The sequence below is a fragment of the Lepeophtheirus salmonis genome, chromosome Z (assembly GCF_016086655.4).
Source record: "Lepeophtheirus salmonis chromosome Z, UVic_Lsal_1.4, whole genome shotgun sequence".
Classification (NCBI taxonomy): Eukaryota; Metazoa; Arthropoda; class Copepoda; order Siphonostomatoida; family Caligidae; genus Lepeophtheirus; species Lepeophtheirus salmonis.
The window spans coordinates 14,760,638-14,773,662 of NC_092584.1; the positions used below are offsets into that span (position 1 = coordinate 14,760,638).

Sequence of the window (13,025 nt, forward strand, 5' to 3'; positions counted from 1 at the left end):
TACGGATATTTTCAAGACTGTTCATCACATCCTTTAAGGTTTTCAAATCAACATTTTTGGAAGTTGTAGCTTTACGGATATTGGAAATGGCAGCCACTAAACACACGTATTTTTTTTGTGCGTGTTTTATTAATAAGAGTGGTTTTTCCCGAAATAAACAAACACATCAACAACAACATTGAACGACAGGACATAAAGAAGCATGAATTGGAAAAAAGAAAAGAGAGAAAAAAACCCCAAATGAATAGCAACGAAAAATAATTAGGTAATATAATTATAATTACAGCTTACGAATAAATATGAAATTGGTATATAGAAAAAATGGTTGAGAGAAAAACATGTACATAAAATATGCCCGTCAACAAAAAAACAAGCTACACTGATTTTTCTAAAAAATTAGTGACTGTTCCAGTGTGGTCCAGGTAAATTGGGGAAATCTTTAAAGACTTATAACACACGAATTAAATGGGGTCAAATCTTAATTTTTATTATTATTTGAAAGCTACATTTAACTAAATTCAATTATTAATAACGAGATTCGCCTCTCTTGATAACCTCAGCCATACGACGCTGGTAGCGTTTGTAGGGCCAGGTGACCTCGTGCAGATCAAGCATTGCCATTGTACGGGTAATGGACTTGTTAAGGGCCTCAACAGGCGAATAATACTTAGTACAGGCGTCTCTCCCAGAGATAGTAATCGCATGAGGTCAGGTCAAGGCTGTGTACAGACCAAAAACTCCTTGCTCCAAAAGTAAGGACATTTTGTGGCCAAGACATCCGGCACTTTTTTGCCCTGGTGCACTCCCTGTTAAATTGTATAATTTATTCCTTAAGCTACTCCATCCATCTAGGGAATATAAATTAAAAGTTGCAAACTTGAACCAGTAGAATGGCAACTGCATTGTCGGCACGAGGTAATGAATATTAGGTTAAATAAAAAGTTCCGTCTGTTTTTTTACTAGATGTTTTAATGAGCTATATCTCACGATCAATACATTGCATCAATAAAAGATTAAAGTATGCTTAAAGGTTCAACTTACATTTAAAAAAAGTTATTTTACAGTTATATATTTGGTGAAGGCTGTTGTGTGTTACAGCATTCCAAAATGGAAGTAAAAAAAGTGAAAATTCGATACATTCTTCTGTATCACTACGACCAAGGTGAAAAGGCAGAGCAGGCTGACTAAAAAATGTGGGCTGTTTATGGACCCAAGAGAGTATCAAATGCAACAGCATAACGGTGGTTCCAACAATTTCGTTCGGATAATATGGACATCTAAGATAGAACAGGCTCTGGTAGGCCAATCATCGAAAATGTAGATAAAATAATGTAAACGTGATGTTGGACAGGCATGTGAACAGTTATGCAATTACTCAGGAACTGAAAATTAGCCAGAATCCCATTTGGAACCATTTGCGTAAGGCTGGTCCTAACTATGTTAATTTTATTCTTAAAAAAAAAAAATCATGAATTTTTACTCCCACTATTAATTGAATTTCATTAATTAGGGTCCTACTCCATCTAGTTTGGTCGTTATAAACCATTAAAGATTTAACCACCTGTAAATATTTTGAAGCATTAGCGCCAATGTCTATCAACAAGGATTATTCTTATTAACTCATCACGTTGAGGTCTGAAACTTTTCAGATCACCTTCATAAAACAATCCTATAATGCAGGGATTCTCAACCTATTTTTAGTCACTTGTAAAATATTTACTAGAAGAAATCATTTTTAGCTTCAGTGACATAATAATAAAAATAACATCCTGCGAACGCCCCGTTCGCATGATGTTATTTTTATTATTATGGTTGGTTGTTGGAATTACTTTGAAAAGCCATCCAAAAATTAATTTTTTTTTGAAAAAAAATTTCAAAATACGAAGAATAAAAAAAATCAAAATCCACAGCTGTTCATAAAAAATTATTTTTTAGAAAATAAGTTTGTTTTTTTTCTTCTATATTATTTCATCTTTATTACAATCTAATCAACATTTAAAGTTATAAAACATTTTTTTTAAATAATCCAAGATATAAGTATACTATTGTCATATGTAAGAAGGGGGTTCCCCTGTTCTTTTTCCCTCTCCGCTTCCAGTCTCCCACACAAGCCTACTCAGTGTACACGTACTTACGTAGTAGTTGTGTTGGTAGGCATATCATGAAGGGAGAAGAAGAAGAAAGAAAGAGGAATATCCACTTCAGCGGTAAGTGCTTGCTCATAGTGATGGAAAAAAAATATTTGATTTTTCTGAGAAAAGGCCCCCCCCCCCCTGCGGACGCCCCTGAGCTATGTTCTACTTGTAAAATATTCTTTCATAATCTTAAATTCTCCCTGGAGTGCTTCCAAGTACCCCACCAGGTACGTGTACTCCCATTTGAGAACCACTACTATAAGTATAGCTTAAGGAATTATAATATAAATGGATCAACCAAAAAAAAAGATCATATAATTCCTAATAAAACATTTATAATACCATAGTTTTAAAGGAATATAAACATTGTATACTTATATTAATTTGTAAAGGAAGCGTCAGAGAGTAGTGACAAAATTATACAGCTGCCTGAATGGTAATATTATTTAATATTAAAATAAAGTTATGCTACTCACATGGAGGGAGCTGTGATTTTTTTATTTAATAGGGTGCAAGCAAACTAATAAAAAAAATATACCGAAAGATGACGCGTCATACTTGGGATTTGTTCATATAATTGAAAGACAGAAAAACGACAGTGAAATGACATTTACATAGGCAGTAATTACTAATGCTGCTCAACAGTAAAAATGTCACGAAATCAAAATAGTAGAATTTGATCACTTAATTCCAAATATGGTCTTAGTTTTACTCTATCATCTTCAGAACCTTCAGAAAAAAGCTATGAAGTTTTTTTTAAATTTTTTTCTATTTTTAAGATTCAAAGCTTTTTAACACACTTGTTATTAAAAATATGGATAAATGATATTAAATATTTGAAAACCTAATGCTAAACAATTCCAAAACAATCTTTAGAGTGTATTTATTATCTTTAGAACTTGAGTTATCTTTGTTTAAAGTTAAAAACGGGTTTTTTTTTGGAGGCTCATAGTTCCAAAAATTATAAATCCAGAAAGTTTAAAAATTTCTCATTTGATAGCTTAAAGTCTGAACTATAATTTAAAAAATCCTCCATTCAGAAAACCCTCTATATCTTTGTATTATTTTGGGCATACAGCTCATTTTTGAATTATCTTATAACATCAATTTATTTCATCATTATAAGGCCATATAGAAAGACAAAAAAGACAAGGAAATAGAGAAGAAAAAGCTAGGAAAAGGGTCTCAAAAATTTTCTCGAGTAAGTTGAAATAATTCATTTAATGTGGGCCTTCTTCACAAGGGGAATACACGATTTGTCAGATTAAACAATTGTCTTCAATTCAGATATATTTTCCCAATTTGCCATCAGAATCAGATAAGGAATCTGAACTACTGATCTTCCAAAATCATCATTTCTATCATATGATTGGAGACACTCAATCAGAAATAATTTTTTCCATTGAGTCCTAGAATTTCTTTTTACGAGTTCTCGCTTGAATTACATTATTATCTAACCAGAATAATTTGATCCATAATATATCAAATTATGGATAACTTCTGTTTTATTTATAATTGTAATACTTATTTAAGTGATTACTATTTACTTCTCCTGTAGGTAGAATAGTAGAGTTGCTCATTTATGGGAGTGTTTATGATACAAATTTTAAAATGAATATTGGCTAGATAAGAAAACCTGATTTAGTGTTCCTAAAATACTACAGATACTGGAGAAAGAGTTTTCAATAATGACTACTTTATTAGGGGTTCAAGTATACACTATCTAAATATATTTCTAAGGGACTAAAAGGTAAAATAGCTACATACTCTTAGAATGATAAAAGAGCTAAAAGGTACATTAATATTTCAAAAGATTCTCTACGACAACTTAATAAAAGTAATTAAATATAAGAATTACACATAACACTTCATACGTGATTATTGAAAATACATATAGCAAATTTTAGTTAAATTTAAGTATTAAAAGGTTCAATTATTCTTCAAAACGATTAATTTTTACTTTTTTTTGTCACTTACATCGAAATAAACAATGATACGGTGCATTTTATCGTTAAGGATATTAATAATATATCTATTTTCTGTATCATAAAATTATTTAAGCTATGTTTCTTAACTGAAGATTTATTTTTAGAAGTTCCACTTTTCGAAACATCTGCTTAATAGATAAGATATTCAAAATCAGTATTTGAATTCTTGCACTTAAAAATCATATTATTAACAAGAATATTAATGTAAATGTACATGCTTCTGGAACTATGCAGATATTTTTTTCTATGGTACTGAAACGTTGCAGAGCACCTTATTTATACCTAGGAATAACTTTGAAAAATTAACAGCTATTAACGAATTAAATATATAATAAAATTTATTAGAATTGCACTGTATAGCAATGATTAACAAGATAGTAGTTACACTTTCTCGATGAATATATTATATCTAGGATAAATGGATTCAGTTTTCCAGGGACCCAGTATGAGGTGCAATGTCTTTGATTATTTGTAATTACGTTGATTACATCTAACACCCCATTGAAATTAAAAAGGAATACCCTTTTTAATTTATTTTTTTGTGCAGCTGTGAATTTTTGAATTTTTTTCCGAAATAATTTAATTTACAAGCTACAGACTTTCACACCACTTTGTGGATAATATATATTTTTAAGTTTGATCATGCCGTATTTGTTTTCACAAGTTACAACTTGTACAAACAGATTATAAAAATTATTTTATGCGTAAACGGTGTTGTCAGATTTGAAACGAAATCTTCGTGTGAATGCAAGTCCAAAACGGATAATTAATCTGCTCAATCCTTTTCAGTGTAGACGGAGCAGCCTAAGTCTTCACCAAGAACTACTGCCAATAGCGTCATTTTGACGCCTTTTATTCATATTATGATATAATTAAGTATAACATTATTATTATAGATGTACTTGGGAGATTGATAGTACTATTATAAAAATATTTTCTTACTTTTTACAATACAATTAGTACTATAGAATGAATACATTTGAGCTAATCATAAGTAAACAAAGGAAAAACAAATCTTATATCCATATAAATACAAACATTTTGACAAAATACCTACAGGGTGCGCAATCTATCTATACCGCCACTTTGGCCCACTTTCTTGAGTAAACGAGGGCACTTAAGAAGTTATTTTTTTTAGATAGCTAGTTCAAACTTGTATAAGTTAAAACATCAATAGAATCTATTGACGAATTAGTTTTAACAAATATTTGGAAAAGGTACGGAGCCCTCCTTGGAACCCACAACTATTGCTCGAACTCTCAGACTCAGTGAGGTTCGTTTGCAAAGTTAAGAGGGAATTTGATGCCTCTAAAGGACTCGGATCCCTTACCCACCTTTAAAAAAATCAAGTGGCTCCAGTAGTTTTTGTCAAAAAATTAAACTTTATGTACTAAAATTTCAAAAATCCATAGTTGTTAACACAAAATTTAACACGAGTTTTTTTTCGGAAAAAAACTCTAAAATTTACACCTGTTCACAAAATAAATTAATATTTAGGAAAAAAATAGAAAAACTAAATTTCATATATGAAATTTTTGAAAAAATTACTAGTTATTCATAGAAAATTTGATTTTTTGGGAAAAAAAATTAATTTTTTTTTTTTTTTTGGGGGGGGGGGAGGTTGCACAGCCTCTCCAACCCCAACCCCGCGGATGCTCCTGTGGTGGCTGGTGGCATGATGTTTATTTGTTAACATCATTCAACACTAGGAAGTAAAAGTAATATTTTAGGACATAGAAATAATATCCACTCCCATTACCCAGAAAGTTCACAAAATTAGGTAATTTGGGAGTAATTTACCACTGTTTCCCGACAGCTTTTGTAGACAGTCAAATTCGTGATCTCAAGCTGTCTGAAAATTGCAGATAGTGTCAATTTTGCAATGCTTAAAGCGATTACTTTCACAAGATTGTCTCTTTTGCTGTCAATTTTAATGCTACAAGCTTTGTTTAAGTTTAAGCTGATGTCTCAATTTTTATTTTACAATCACGAAATCTACCCCTTTTAAGCACTGACAAAAGTGTTCCAATTTTTTTTCTTTTTAGAGTCAGTATTTATCATCGAAATTTTTGAAATCCGTCACTTACAAGCTCATTCTTGTCTAATGTATATAAAATTTGAGTTCCCACACGGTATATCCACATACGTACACACATTCTACAAAATATATGTATGTAGGTATGCAAATTGAGTGATGTCTGTCTACTTAGAGGCACAACTTATTTAAAATTGACATATTTATTTAAATGCCCTTTTTTTCCTCCTAGAAGTTGAATATTAAAAGAAAAGTCTCGAAAACCACACAAAAAAATAGTTATAAGTAAATTGACAAGCCGGCCCAGGAACAAAATAAAAATAGTATTCTATTATATGTATTATTAAAAAAATATTAACTAGGAATATTGTCAGAGAACTATGTACAAAATTAGTGTTGGTTTTCGGTATGAAACTCCTAGATCAGTTTGAGACCGCTATGATTTTCCGTGGAGCAACTTATTAGGTCTTTTAAAGAAATTCAAAGAAAAAATAGCTCTGGATCTGTTTCATTTAAAATTCGGTTCAAATCGATCCCATATATGAATTGTTAATGACGACAGTTGTAGTGTTGTGTCAGTCAATTCCAGTGCAATCTTAGGACCAATCCTTAACTGTCGGTCCTCTGAAATTGGCATACAAATTTTATCTGTTTATTATGGTCAATAAGATGTATAAAATACTTGTTAAAAGCATTGCACATATCTTGCAAAAAATATTACTATCTTCATTATATTACGATATGATACAAACAGATTATATTTTTACTTAGTTATTTAGTTAATTTTATTATATAATGGAATAATTAAAAAAAAGAAAAACATACTCAATGACGTCACGAGGATCCACTAGTTAGTTATGTTTTAAAATTCTACCTACAATAGCCTCATATGAAGTTAAATGTGTTGCATAACTCCATAGATATGTCATGTAATATTATAAACCTGTAAGTGAAGGTTCAAGCGTGCTTGCAAACTAAGAAATTACTAAAATGAAGTGTTGGATCAGTCATAGGACAGATCGCCTTATCAGTATTTACTCCCTTCCCCTTTCAATTTTTTTTTATCAGTACGATCTTTTTTGCCATACAACGGTCCTACGGACTGATTCATCGGCCTTTCAATTCTACGGTCCTACCTATCTTTTGATTTTCTTGACTTATAGCTAGGATTGAAGAGAATAAGAATTCAGAAAAACCTGAATGATGGCTGGAACGTATAATAATAGGTTCTAGTGAACCCTCTCCTACATGTATCTTGTCTCTTTGAAAGAGGAAATTAATTAACACGTAAATTCAGCTACTCAAACGACGGAGTTAGTAGGAACTACGTTATTTCAGCTGTTGTTGTTTCTACAAAAGTCCAATAAGGACCAGTCATAGGATTAACAATTTTTTTTTAGGACTTGACTGACAGGACTGGGAGTCTTTTTAAGTTTTTTAGACCGATCCAACACTACTATGAGATAACATAATTAAAAAAACTATCTCCCTTACTATCTTTTCCCTCTGTCTCTTTCTACATCCCATTTATTCTAACGTTCTTCTTTGTTTCTATTTCCCACTGTTAAGTCCTACAACGCTGTCCCAGACTGTTGGTATTTTAACTTATTCGGTTCAACTTTAGTCTCGAAGTAAAATTCCGTCAACAATTTTTTTGTCTAAATGGGGCATGAGCGATGTTTACTTATATTAGTGTGTAAACAAAACGACAGAGGGCATAGATTATTATGTATTATTTAATACAAAAAATATATATAAGTTTATCTTACTGATTATAAGACACTCTGAAAATTTAGCGCGTGTTATTTTTTAAACAACTAGTCAATAACAAGATAGAATACTGTCACACCACCTTGCGGATCATATTTCTTTTTTAGTTTGCTAGTCCCCTATTCGGGCTCAATTTGAGGGGGTGGGGGAAGGAGAATTACGTTTAATGAAAAAAAACAATCTGCCCGACCCCTTTTTTAGAAAAGGAAATTTTGTTACACTATACAAATTTCTAGTAACATCATTTTTAGACAGAACCAGACAAAAATTCTATCTTGGGCTCAATACTAATGATTTTGTATAATTTATTAGGGCGAAAAACGTCTTATCGAATTAATACATGACGCAAATAGTTATGATAATTTGAATATATTAATGGCCCATTTATGGAATTTTAATAGATACAACATATATTCAATTGATTTTTTTGTCCTAGGCAAGATTATTCAGTCCATAATTATTTTAAATTATTGATAAATGTCAGGTAATTTTTCTTGTCGGGTAATATTCCTAGTACTTATTAAAAGTATAGCTATATAAAAGAACACTTACCAATGGATGGGCTACTCCCACTAGATCCTTCTAACTTAATAGCAACGGCTTCAAGTCTTTTAACCAAGGACTCCAATTCTTGCAAAGAACTCATCTGTAAAATAAATATATTTATTTGTAAATTAATCATTATCGAGTGTTTCTCGAATATAAGGTCTGAATAGTAAAAAAAAAAAAAGTATAATAAATAACACAAAATTGAAGCATTCTTTTAAAATTTTTAGTCAACTCTCAAACATACTAAGTACAAAAGTGTACCGTTGGTATTAACACTATTACGTCATATGTATCATATTCGATACAGGAATTTATGAATCCTCGAACAAAGGAGTGTGTTCAAAAAGTATATAGATGCAATTGGAATTCAATATTTTTAAAAATTTGTCTGTTTGTAATACGTAAAGCCATTTTATACCTAATATATAACAATATAGTCAGTTTAACGAACTGTTGCTATCGTTTTGCATGTAACATCGAGCGTGCGCTTCATATTAAAAAAAAAGTACATGTTCAGATTTAAATCCATTTATTTTAACTGAGTAAAAATGATAATTCCTATTTACGAAAATTAAAAAGGAAAAAACATGAAAAGGAATACAAGGTATTATGATAAATAATTAGTTTCATCTAAACAAGTCAAACTCCTATATACATATTCATCAGTCTAAACTGAGCGATTCGATGAAGCGCGGTCTGAACCGATAAAAATTAGAAAAAGAAAATATAGAATGTCAAACACCTTTTTTAATAATAATATATGTAAATTATGATAATTCATTTCGTTGCTATTTCCAAATAGGACATTCCTATGTCTCCCCAAGCCGGTTGTATAATTTTAAAAGCTTCTTATTTAGTGGTCCACGTCTTCAGTTCGTAGACCGATGCAAGACAGAGTCACGTGACTATGCTTTTATTAATGGTTCTTTTTTTTTTGGACCGACAGAGTGAGTCGATCAAATGATCGAATCAGAACGATAATGGACCGACCCAACACTAGTTGTAAGAGAGCGATCTGAAAAGTTTCTCAACACAACATAAAATGGGAACACTCGTAAATAAAAGATAGTCACATATATTTAGTATCTGGTAACCGTTACCAACTAAAGTATCAGCCATTTTATACGCAAAGTTATGCAACAGTCGTTTGAGAGAGTTTATATGAGAAAAAAATTCTATATTTTATTTTTCAAAATAGTAATATCTTGTGTAACTCTACTCACTTCTTCCACCAAATTACAGACAAGACGTTTAAATAGATGGAAGCATCACTAGGAGAAGTGTGTAGAGTTACTATTCTAACACATAAGATAAAACAGGCGAACGACGAAAATGTTCCCAGAATAATTACCTAGAACAATCTCATCCGACGTAGATTTCAACAAGGTACTTTTCCATGAGGCCTTTCCACAAAGGCCTTTTCCACGATTGTGGAATAAATACTTCGTTTATCGATACTTTTTTTTAACTGACGCTAGACACATCTGACCAGCTGCCATAACAAACAAACGACGTCCTGCATAAAACACAAAGTTCGTTGTTAAAAGACCACTAGCGCTGTATTTCCATAAAAAATTTAGAATATCACCTCTAACATGAAACTATGTCCTCCTGCTACTCATTCAACAACCATATTCTCAAATATTCTAAAAAAAAGGAAGCTATGTTGTTGCATCCCGTACGTAATATATTAACTACACCTAAGTTCTCTATCATCCATGATGACATCCCAGTGTAGATTGGGCATGTACATAAAAAAAATACGAAATGAACATGGTAAACATGACAATTTAAGGAATATTTTGGGGGAAGAATAAATAGCGCTCATGACGTTTAATTAGATCAGCTACAATCAGCCATGACAAGAGAGGAATGAGAAAAGGATATACACCAGGAAATATACTAGAACTACTACAATCTCGATCCCTAATTCTACTCTGAGCAGTCAAGGACTTACAATTATAACTCCACAACAAATCATCAATGTTACGGAGCTTTTATGAGGAAACAAGAACGTTCAAACAGGTTTTGAATATAATTGAATCGAGGATATTCGCTCCTCAGAAATTAAATTATGATGACAACTGATAAGGAAAAGAAAATTTCTTCTTTATACTAATAATTACAAATTAACGGACCAGCTTAAAAACACACCGGATTTACATCATTGCCAATCAAATTATACATATTAATATGTAAACCAAACGTTCTAAATGAATCACTATGTCAAGAGAGAAGGTTAGAGATGTAATAAGATAGAATGAAAATGATGATAAATCATCTATCCATTAATTTACAATGTTGTAAATGTTAGCAAATACATATACATATAAATATGTACCTATTTATACAAACACCATAATATACTCATTTATTAATAGTTTTTAAACAACACAAAAGCAAATAAGGGGAAAAAAGAGAGTCTGAAATACGAATAATCGTCAATTTACTATCAATATATATTTTTTTTCAAATGAAGCGAAATAATGGCGCGCTTTGGGTGATTGTTGTCATCCCTTAGAGGCACAACACAATTTAGAAATTATTTTGTTTTACAAGAAACAAATATGGAGGTTGCATGAATCATATGCAACAAATATAATCAAAAATATCGACCTGTGTAGGAGAAATATTGAGTTGAAGTTGCTGTCCTAAGAATTAAGGGTTACCCTGAACATATATCTATATAGTACAAGAGGAAGTTTACTCATCTGGAATTAAATAATAATGAGAATAACTTAGAAAAATTAAATTCTCTCGTCAGTTTGCCCTCTCAAAAAAAAACAAAAAAAACGGGCGAGCTAAAAAAATGCACCCGATTTTCATCACTAAACATAGTAGTGAAAGCCTATAATTGACCTTAATATTAGTGATGGGAATGGGCTGGAGGGACTGTAGCCTCCTCAAATTTAAAAAAAAAAAAAAAAATCAGAAAAATTTAATATTTAAGAAATTTAGCTCTGAAATATTTAATTTTTGTGTGAGCATCTATGCTTTTTTTTATTTTTTTCTCTCCAAAAAAACAGACACTTCCCCTCCCTTAGGACACTCCATATTGGTGAGGAATCAGCCCCCCTCGTTTTATTTAAAGAGCCGCAAACGACACATAACTACTTTTTATGCATATTCCTGTAATATGTATATAATCTAGTTTTGCTTTTCGGTCTAATAATTATATATAGATCGGTTTGAGACATTTATATAAATTTATTTTTGGGATCCAACTGAGTTGGTCTTTTAAATAAGTTCACTTTAAATCTCCCCCTCCCCCTAAAAAAAATCGGTCTTAATCGTAGCCAGGAAAAAATTGGCCTACATCAGTCGCATTTAAAATTCCATCCAGACCGATTTTATAGATAATGTCCATGACGCACTGCACATTTCCAAATCGTCAATATCGGTAAATTGACGTCATATGATTTTTAAAATGTATTACATAATAGGTGATTTCATTTTTTTCGCTTTATTTCAATGCTTCATAAGATTTCATAATCATCCGATTTAAGCAAAGTATGCCCGTTTTGTTCGATAATTTGTTGCCAACGAGAATCCAACTTCATAATGTCCTTTTGTAGAATCCCTTGTCCCTATTGGCAAAAACTCGGACAAATAATTTTCACAGGTCTCTATTGATGCATAATTTGTAACCCCAAGATATAGTGTCTCTTATTCTTCAATGATGGAAGCTTCTATTCTACCGACAGCTTTAAACAGTTGAGTTGTTCACTATACAGGACAGAATTGAGCAAGCAAAAAAAAAAAAAAAAAAAAAAAATCGCTCTAACCACCGTTGTGTAATACAAACAGAAAGAGTATTAGCCCCCTATACATTACAAATTTTCTTAGTTGCTTTCGATGCATTTTTCCATTTCAGATAATAAAAATGTAAAATATGGGGAATTACTTCCTTTGAGACCTCCATACTCGATAATTCACTACTCAACTACCCAAGCGTCATATTGTAGCAAAAAACGTTTGTAGTATCTACCTTTACACCTTATCGTATGATCCGATGTGGCCAATGATGAACAAGATATGGTTATTTAAAAAAAGGCAGGAAATATATAAAGTCTTTTTCCCTAACCTAATTCAAGTTCATCCAGACAAAAATAATTTTGGCCGCACTTAATTATTCATTATTTTTTGGGGTCTAAATTTTCTTCAATGGATTGATGTTCCCCTCTCCCACTAACTATTTTAATGAATAAGTCAAAATCAGTTTCCATTTAGTGAAGCTGGAGGCTCGAAGAGAAATCATTATTGAGCTCCATAAACGGAAATTAGAAACTCATTTGGGGTACATTTTCCTACCAATTAATCAACAAAGCTATCATACGGTATCAAGAGACTGTGTGTAATCAAGATCGGTCGCGAACACCAAATCCTCGGTGTGCAAAGATCCCCAAAGTTGTATTGGCCTTCTATGCCAAGATTTATAGGAACCCAAGAAGATTTGCTCATAAAGACAGCTGAACATAATATTTAGCGTAGTTCTGTACTCCAGATAGTCCATAAGGATCTCAAAATGTAATTCCTAAAGCTTCAGCT

General features: G+C 31.5%; 1 protein-coding gene across 1 annotated transcript in view; it reads right to left on the reverse strand.

Annotated features, from left to right (window-relative positions):
* capt (adenylyl cyclase-associated protein 1) overlaps positions 1–8,574 on the reverse strand; it is a gene marked incomplete at its 5' end in the record, with an annotated part of 34,680 nt that extends 26,106 nt beyond the window's left edge. Inside the window, 2 exon segments of the mRNA XM_071893725.1 lie at positions 4–96; positions 8,481–8,574. Of these exon segments, the coding sequence (XP_071749826.1) occupies positions 4–96; positions 8,481–8,574 (187 nt within the window).
* Between the last annotated feature and the right edge of the window lie 4,451 nt (positions 8,575–13,025).